We start from the raw sequence: 9542 nt of genomic DNA, 5'->3' as shown, positions 1-9542 counted from the left end.
TGCAAACAGCTGTCAAAATATTTCATTAGATTATCAAAAGTTCAACGAGCAACTTGCTTGCTTCTGCAAGACAAAAGATGTAACAAATAAAAAGTTGCCATGATAAACTACAAGTGCCCTTAGCTTTCAAGTTTGTCGTAGTTGCAAGAAAGGACTATTTTTATATGGAAATCGTCTTACTTAAGGCTACGCAAAGTCAACAGTATGTGGGGGTGAAAATCTTATAATTTTGATGAAGTTTTAAAACAATAACTCTAAAACTATAAGAGCAAGGTAAAAAGCCGGGTTGTAGACTCAAATATTAATTATACCTAGAATATGTTCGTGATTATGCAAATACCGAGTTCCTTTTGAATTCAGGCGAATTTTTAACGTCTAACTTGATTGAAATGACGTCATTTTCAATCGGAAACAAAATCAATCGTTTGCGCGTAGCAAAAGCATTAAAGATTAGATACCTTTGTTGCAACGATTGTTTACAGAACTGTCATTTCAAAAGTAGGAAAATCTCATTTTAATTTGTAAATGCGCTTTCAAGCAACAAAAGCTAATAAAAATAGAAATTAAATAGACTATTTACTTTGTAATAGTAACGAAATTAGGGCGTTCATTTGTAACTATGCAATTAACTTTAAATTGAATGCCGTTTTATCTCAAAATGGCAATTATCTAGCCCACTGCTTCCTCTTAACAGTTGTTTATCAAGTTAATTTGAAGCAATCATGTTGGATCGTTATGAGAACATAATGATCAAATGAGGCAAATAGTTTCCCAATTTTAGTCCAATAGTAACGTCTCTATCTACGTCTAATTATTTTAGACTATTTGTGCAACTATTTGCAGATCAATGTTCTCGGGACGACTTTATTATAGGAGGACGGCATTTCTAGCGGACCTAAAATGAAACTGCATTTCTAGCGGACCTAAAATGAAACTGCATTTCAAGCGGGCCTAAAATGCTCACTGGAATTTTTTTGCAAGCCTAATATTCTAGTTACAAATAAATTTCTGTTTAAGATCGATATTTTTTGTAAGTTGGCATAACAGAGAAAATTCCAACTGCAGGCTACCATGTTAGAAATTACTTTTAAAACTGAATGACATTTTAAACAACTTTAGGCCTCGTTTTGAATCTCTTCGCGGCGCCAAAATATTAAATGACGTCAACAGAAGCCAATTCTTAACAAAAGTTTTAGCTTCTGCTTTCCTTGCTTCATCGATCGTTTTGGAATCTTTTGCTGCCGCAATAATACAATATTTGGTAAGCAGTATCAAAATTTGGCATTTATTTATGCATTTCTCATATAATTGGGATCAAAACCTAATTTGGGCTACATTCTTATAACAGAGTAGGCCTATTCTGTTTTTATTTTTCAAAATTATTGTTAGTACTCTATGTAAGTTTGTTTTGTCTACTGGACACTTGTTTATATTGACAAGAAATAATAATATGCAAGCAAACGAATCTGCAATCAAAAATTTAATGCCTGTGAGTATCAATATTGGTCAAAAACTAAACCTCTGACTACCAATGGATTTATGTTGCATTTGCAATGGCTTATAAGAGGTCCATTCATTTTGGGTTTTCTGTAATAATCGGAAAAATATCTGACTTGTGACTTTTAGAAACAATAGCTCCTGACTCAGCGAGGAGATAGATAGTGGATCAGAAAATCTCGCGATAAGATATCTAAATACCACCTGATTGTATTTGTTTCTGTGAATTGAGTCACCATGTATTCGGAAAGTGGTGACTACTGTAAAATGGTTGAGCAAAAGGAAAAGTTTTATCCGGTACGTGGTGGACCATTAGGAGCATGAAACATCCCATTTTTAGTCGTCCTTTGCTAATTATATGCAGATCTGTGCTCTCTTACTAAAGCTAGACAAAAAGTTGGCTGCTTTAGCTTAATTTAGTCATCAAAATCTAATGCCCGTGCTTATTCACCCACCTACAAAGATGAAAAGATGTTTCCAAACAGGGGGGCATTTTGACCCAAAATCATACTGATGTTGTGAATTCTTCTACGATCTCGAGTAAAGAAAAGACAAAAAAACAATTTTTGGAATGGGGACAAAGATAAAGAAAGCTTAAGAATTAAAAAAGCTTAAGGCGAAAGAAGCTTAAGGCTTAAGAAAGTCAACTCATATTTTATCCGTGATCAGTAAAGAAGATTGAAATCACTTTTGTGAGATTATTAATGGGGAATGAAGAGCAAAGTGAAATGACTATGAGTTTAGAAATTCTACTTCTAAATGTACGTTCAAAAAAATTCTGACATGCTGGAGGCAATAATGCAATGGCTGTAGAGTTGTGTTTCGTTTTTATTTTTATTTTTGTAACTGTTGGATTTGATAAGAACAATGTTACTGTGACATATAATTTTCACAAAAGGTAGTGCTCTTTTCATACTTCATAACCTAGTATTTATTTTCGCAATACAACGATTCTTATTCATTTCATTAAAAAAACATGACAACTCTAGCTGGTTTGAAGTATAATCTTAGTCTGCACTTGTAATTTTATGATACAGACATGTTATATAATCTGGGTTTTAGATTTAGAAAATATTCAATCGATCAGAGAAACAATGCTTTTTAAAGTTTAATCCTTTTTTAGATTGTTGTTACTTCTTACCACACGTGCTGCACGATTTCAGAACTTCTGCATTGAGCTATAAAATATATCGCTGTTGTGCAATGTGCAACTCAACAAATGTGCCTCATTACAAATAAACACGCCTTTTCATTGCTGATGGGATGAAAGCCTTGCCTGGATTGATGCCGTTATAGAATACCTTGATATACAAAATATGCACATTTCTTTTTCCTTGTTGTTGCGAATTCATCATTGTGTTACAATACAACTTATTGTCTTTTTCTAGCCGCTCCCGCGCATTGTCTGCGGGTACAACAGAATCACACACACGAAGTACCTGCGAGCCGGTAACAAGGAAGCCATTTCATAGCTATTGGAAATCAATGACTATGACGCTATATGTTTATACGGTACTGTCCATTCAAATACGCAGGCTCGAGGCAGCCATCCAATAGACGCAGGCCTTTGCGAGTCAGAAATAGCACAGCTGTTCTATGGCCGACTTTATTGGCAATAAGCATGATTGAGAGATCGCACAGCTATAATTATGGTTGTTAATTAATTCTCAGATATATTATGAGAGTTATCATGTATGGCAAACGTATGTTAAACGCAGAAGTTTAACGATATGTAGAAACAGCGGTGAATTTCGGTGCTTTTGAATAGCAGAATGATTTGCGTAATTGGATTGTTTACAAAGTTTTCAGATAGAGCGAATGTGACGGGTTTGCATTGAGAAAAGTGGAAAACTTTTGCTTTTGAAATGTCACTCGATATTCAACAAGGAGACGTGAAGGAGCTTTTCGAAGCCTGTGACTTAGATGCGAGTGGGTTTATCGATCGGCATGAACTCGCCGCAGTTGTCGATCTAGATCCCGAGGACTTACGAGAAATATTCGAGCAGTTCGATGTCGATGAAGATGGCCGAATATCAATCGAGGAGTTTACTGAGAATTTCAACAAGTTTAAAAGTCTTGCCGCGCATCTTGAAAAAGAATCTGATTTAGACAGCAGTCAGGGCGACGATGAGAACGTTAAGAAGAATTCAGATGTGAAAACCAGTGATAGGACGCGGCCTAGGCAATTTACATTTGATCGAGGAAAAGTTACATTGAAGTCAAAAATGATTTGCGGGTAAGAAAAACTTTGTTTCCTTTCCTTCGAAGTTCTGTTTTATCACCTGGGCAATTAGCTTATCTTCTTCTCTTGAAACTTTCAATAGTACTCGTACAATGCAAAGGTACTTGTCTGTGCGCATTTTACACTTGTCTATTTACTTTTACCGGCTCAATCTCTCGCTGTTAATATTAGGTGAAATTTTTTGTGTTATTCCTTTTCCATGTTTTATTTCAAATACGACCTGCTTTCTTCTTCATGCACAAGATCTTCTTCATTTAGCACATCTTCAACTGGTTTACAAAATAATCTTCCTCTATAATACTTTTGCTATCGCCTCTAATCATAACAATCTAGAGGAAGAATTAGCCTATCATAATTACCGTCCAAATGTTCTATCACGAGCGTGGAATGAAGCATATTTATTTGCTCTCTTTTCCTGCATATTGAAAACCTTTTAAAGAGGGTTCTTTTGCTCCATTCAAACCACCAAAGGCAATTACCATTCAAACGATTATTTTGTAATTAATCTAGCTTCATCAAGAAAATGACAATCGAATCACTCGTATGGAATAACTTAAAGAAGAATGCACAAACATAAACCAACACAGTCATGGGAGAGAGGGTTAACAGGCAATATGTGCACATTTTCAAACTCTGTACGATCTGCAAACTTTTTGGTTTTGGGACCCTCTAGAAGATTGGTAGGCCCAGGCCCCCTCTGTCCCCCTTGCTACCCCTGCTTTGTTGCAATCTAACACTAGCATAAGTAGCATTGTATTACCCTATACATTGATAAGGTTAGACACCAATCCAGTTAGGAGTCATTGAGAATCATCTAGTCCTGTAAAATGCTTCATGCTATTCAGCATAACACTCTGATCGTGGTACACAAACACTTTGCACCAAACTATGGGACCAAATTATTGTATGTGTTTGTGTAGCTCCATGTGATTTAGAGATTTGTCTTCACTTGATCAGACCTACGTAAAGCACGTTAGGCCTTAATCCTGTAATACCATGCAGAACTTCATCTTCATTTGCAACCCTTTCATTTCCCCAAGCAGTCCTACTAGATACTAATTTTCTATGTTTTGCATACAATGCGTCTAAACTTTTCCTTCGTTTTTAAGAAAAAGACTCAATAATCATAGAAATGGAGACAGTGACAAATGGTTTATTTTTTTGTCTAGAAAAAGTCATTCACGAAAGTTATAGTCCACAATTGCCATACGGCATTGAAATATCAAAGTTTTAAATAGGACTAAGACATTAAAGTAAGACCAGGCTAAATAAGAAATTGAAAGATCAAAGTTTTGTGATCAAAGTATGGACTCCATAGTTACCATTACTCAAATGTTTTCCATTGTTCAGATGTAGAAGCTGAAAGTTTGCACACTGTGTTTATTCAGCTTTGAAAGTTTAAATTGTGATGAATAAGTCACAAGCTAATAATCTAGTATTTATGACAATCTTCGATCCCTGAGCAATTTGTTTGCTCGAAACCAACCCAAAAGCGTTTACTATTGTTAGAAGGAAGAAAAATTATTTAGTGCAGTCATAATTGCACTCTTAACCTAGGCCAGGATCAGCCCAACTAATGCTTTCAGTTGGTTCAAGTATAATAAAATACCATACAAATTTGCTAAATGATAAAAACTTTTATTAAGGGTTTTTATACTCATCCATTATTCATTTCAACCATATTAAATTACTTACTCGTTATATGCTTATATTGCTTCTTCAGTTTCATCATTTGGGTTATCTTTTCATAAATAATTCTCGGGTACTGTATATAATCCTAATCTTCAAAGACGGAAGAAAACTGTCTGAAAAAAGATGTCTTCAAAATTTACCTTGTACAAGCCTCCTAGGAGTTGGACAAATTAACTCCATGCCAATAAACCTATAAATCGGAAAATCAGTGAAAGCATGTTCTTTTATTTCTTTTTTAAGAATTATTTGGATGGTCCGTGCTAAATAAACCTTTATTATGTGGTTGCTCTATCGATTAATCAGCTGCTTACTCTTTAAGTTCTATCATAATGTGTCCACTTCTTTTTTTGAAGGGTTCTCTCTTCTTCACAACCCTTATGATATGCCGTAATACCAGTTAAGACGAGCATAGTTCAAGAAACCTATAAGTGAGACATAACTTCTGGTCAAATCAATCATCCTATAATTAGGATATCTTGCAGCTTCTTCTTTTCCAGTATGTCAATCAAAATAGACAATACGTGCTCAGTAATTCTAAAAGTATGCATTTATTTGGGGGTGGCAAATTAACAAATATGGCATGCATAACCTGGGTATTGAGGGGTCAGACAAACTTGCTTGTATTAGCTTATGCCTGTTTCTAAGGTTTGTTGATGTCTTTGGATAGTATACTTACCAGAAACAATATGCAGAAACAGCGCAAAGTGAAAGTTTGTCTTTCTAATGAAAGCATAATATCATTTATATATATATATAAATTGTTCTTTTCTTGAATATGATAGAGCATGATTATAAATGAAAATGGACGCTGAGTCACCAAACGGCATTTAGAAAGGACACCCTGTGCTTAGATGCTCCTACAAGCCGCTTGATATCACTAGCATGACTAAAAATTTACAAATCCCTTTTCACGCCACCAGCAGTGAGCAATCGATATAAAATCTATAAGACACCTGCAACTTCTAATAGGCTTTTATTGAAATTCAAATCTGTGTTTATTTGCTACATGAATAGAGAAATAGATGGGTATGATTTTTCATCAGGAACCGCAACAGGTACCAAAAACGCGTCATCAAACACTAGTTGTGAAATCAGCACATTTCACTGAAGTTTATGACTCAAAGTTTAATAAGAAGTGATCAATATTTAGCATGTATTCAATACTTTTGCGTGTCGAATTCATACTAGAATATCTGGCTTAAGCAAATGCAAGAAGTCTGAGGCAGAATCCCATTGAATCATCGTCTGCTTCTTGAACAATACTTTTGCAGCATCTTTGAAAAGGAGAATGTTCCTCCCTCCCCGCTCTTCTTATTCCTCTTTGCATCCCATATGGGAACGTATGACGTATTTATAAAAGAAATGATTAAGACCGAATGAAGGGGAAGAGATACCACAACAGTTCCTACTTCTCGCATGGCTGCACAATTTAAAAATATGTGCAAAAGTGTCCCTTCTTCTTCGTACGCTCCTTCCCTCTTATTCACATCTGATCCACTCTCTATGTCACTAATTACCCAAGAAAAAACTCCTTAATGATTTCAGTGTGACTTCAACCTAAGGACGATCCTTTACTTTAGCCACACTATCAAATTAAATAAGTATTTTTTGAAAAATGCATGCCAAAAATTGCAAGATCCGTATAACCGAGATATCTTAAAAGGACGCAGTCGAAAGATGGTTGAAGCGGCAAAGTCGTCATCTAAAAGTCATAATATAAAAGGCATTGAGTTTTCAAGCAAACTAGATGATGATATAATGCACCTTAGTAGCTCCTTAACAGAAGTAAGAGGAATGACATCACAGGCTCTTCTTCATGTTTGAAAGCGCTAATAATCAACCCGAGCCAAGGAAGGCGATCAATTCTACTCTTGCCTTCGTCGCGAGCCAGCTCGAGCACGGTGATAAAATTTGAAATGGATAATAGAAACGAGACCTTACAGCTATCAATCTTCTCATTTGCTGTTTTAAATACCTGTGCCCTGGGTTTTCACAGAAGTTGTCTCTTTATTTGTCCCTTAAATCGAAGTCTTGTTCGACACGCACACATTTACTAGGTGAATCACTTATGTTTTTTAAAATGTGTCCAAGTATATTGTTGGGTTTATGAATCGGATAGCAAATACGACGATCAAGTTTTTTATGAATATGAATACCCGTGAAAAACCCCTCTCTGTGCAAAATATCATATACAAAGGAACAATCCACAAATTCTCTTATTTCTACTATGACACTCCTGCTACAAAAATTTGTCTGAAATTGTTCTTTTAAAGAAATTGCGGGTTTGTCCAATATAATCTAAAAACGAGCATAAGGGTTTCAGAAATAAGGGTAACTGCTATTTTTCTTGAAATTGGGTTGCAAATATCTCTGGAATCTTTGACGGTTGGTATTGGACAAAGCCCGTAAATTTCAAATACACGAAATTGCAACTTTTGACAACCTTTTGAATATCAAGCAGTGATAAGCATGGCTCAAATGGTTAACCGTTCATCTTTTTTTGTTATTCGAGTCTTGTCGGCTGTCCGGCGCGTGCCGTCTGCCCAATCAGGAAGAAAAATCTTGAGCGAAATTTTTTGAATTTTACCGCTATTGTGGTGCTTACGACACCACGTAAATTTGACAAATCAGAATCCAGTATTCTGTCAAGCTAACCAATCAAATCGTTCAGCCGATTTCCTCACTCAGCTGATCATCTTTGAAATATGTCTTTCATTAATCCACGAAAACAAAAGCCCGGCGTTGTTTTACGACTATGGTTTCGCTCTTGACGACAATCACATGGGGATTCACTCAAACATTGTTTACCTCAAGCAAATGGACTGTTAGAAGCTCTTGAGAGCCAAATGTAAATAGGATCGTATTTGATAACAAAAGTAAATAAAAAAGACAATGAATATTGAAGATTTTGACGATATCTCGAGAGGGATCGAGCTCTCTTTCTATGATGAGGAGATATTCAGCTCCTACAAACCACGCAGAAAGGATACTCCGTACCCTTTGTCAGCGAAAAGGGCAGCGAGAAAGCTATTCCTCAACAACCAAGAAATGACTTTTGAACTTCCAATCTGGATTGGAGAAAAAGACGACTGTTCTTGGGAAAACTCTAGCACAGAATCGGAGCAAGCCACGAAATTTCCTTTCATGAAAACAAGAAGTCCAGTTGTAGCTAACCTGCCTGGGTAAAGTATTGGCCTAAATTTCGCAATAACGAGAGACACCTAAACAAGCGTGATTTATTTTTGTTGGAGGAAAATCACCGTTTATATAGCATTTAAGAGATATTGACAACACTTCCTATTTTAAACCTCGCTGCGGTTTTGTGATGGTCATGACTCTTATTATTCATTCTCAAAAACAATCTTTTGTACTTGTGGGAAATTTTGTTGCGAAGTCGATAGCCCAGTACATCACGTACGACATGTATTCTAAGGCACTGCGGAGAAGGGGGCGGGCTGTGGGCTATAGCCCCCCACCTTTTGTCAAAAATGCCAAAAATTTACCAATGAATCACCAGGCAAGGCACTTTTTATTCAGTTTTAGCCCCCCCCCACTTTTTTAGACCCCTCACTTTTCTCAACGCTCCGCGGTGCCTATATCTACACTGTGTTTGCACTCTTTCTTTAAAAGAACGAATTTTATAAGAACACCGAGGCGCGATTTGTCCCAAAAATCTTAACATCACAAGGTGCCCAGCCTCAGATTTGAAAAGAAAAGAAGAAAAACATTTTCTTAAAAAATATTTTCTCATGATAACCGAACAGAGAAACCGTACTACTAAAAATGTCTTGATAAAATGTTTTTAGTGGTTGCAGAAACAATAAATAATGCGCAAATGTAGAAAAATCATTATTAAAGGTGAACTGACACGCAAAATTAACTTGACCTCAAATGAAAGCATATCGAGCAAAAATACCTGGTATATTATTATTTTTTTAATATTCAACACAGTTTTCGAGTTATTGAGCGTCAAAGTTAGCTACCGAACATTTCCCGAGCACGGACGAGTTTGCCCGAGCCTTCCGCATAATCGTGACGTCACAAACACCATGTTCACATCACTTGAACAACACGGCAGTCTGGATGGTGGTACTTTCATGACTTTGCGGAT

The 9542-nt window shown here is 36.1% G+C and overlaps 1 protein-coding gene across 5 annotated transcripts in view; it reads left to right on the top strand.

Annotated features, from left to right (window-relative positions):
• The first annotated feature begins 2978 nt into the window (after positions 1 to 2978).
• The window catches only part of LOC135680756 (uncharacterized), a 31549-nt gene continuing 24985 nt past the window's right edge, over positions 2979 to 9542 (top strand). Inside the window, exon 1 of one of the 5 annotated variants that reach the window (XM_065194914.2) lies at positions 2979 to 3733. In XM_065194914.2, coding sequence (XP_065050986.2) covers positions 3363 to 3733 — 371 coding nt within the window. In that variant the 5' untranslated portion in view covers positions 2979 to 3362. The other 4 variants (XM_065194913.2, XM_065194916.2, XM_065194918.2 and 1 more) reach the window with 4 other exon arrangements.

This window comes from Rhopilema esculentum, chromosome 18 (genome assembly GCF_057945365.1).
Source record: "Rhopilema esculentum isolate cy_ngs chromosome 18, ASM5794536v1, whole genome shotgun sequence".
Lineage (NCBI taxonomy): Eukaryota > Metazoa > Cnidaria > Scyphozoa > Rhizostomeae > Rhizostomatidae > Rhopilema > Rhopilema esculentum.
This window is presented reverse-complemented; position numbering and strand designations above follow the sequence as displayed.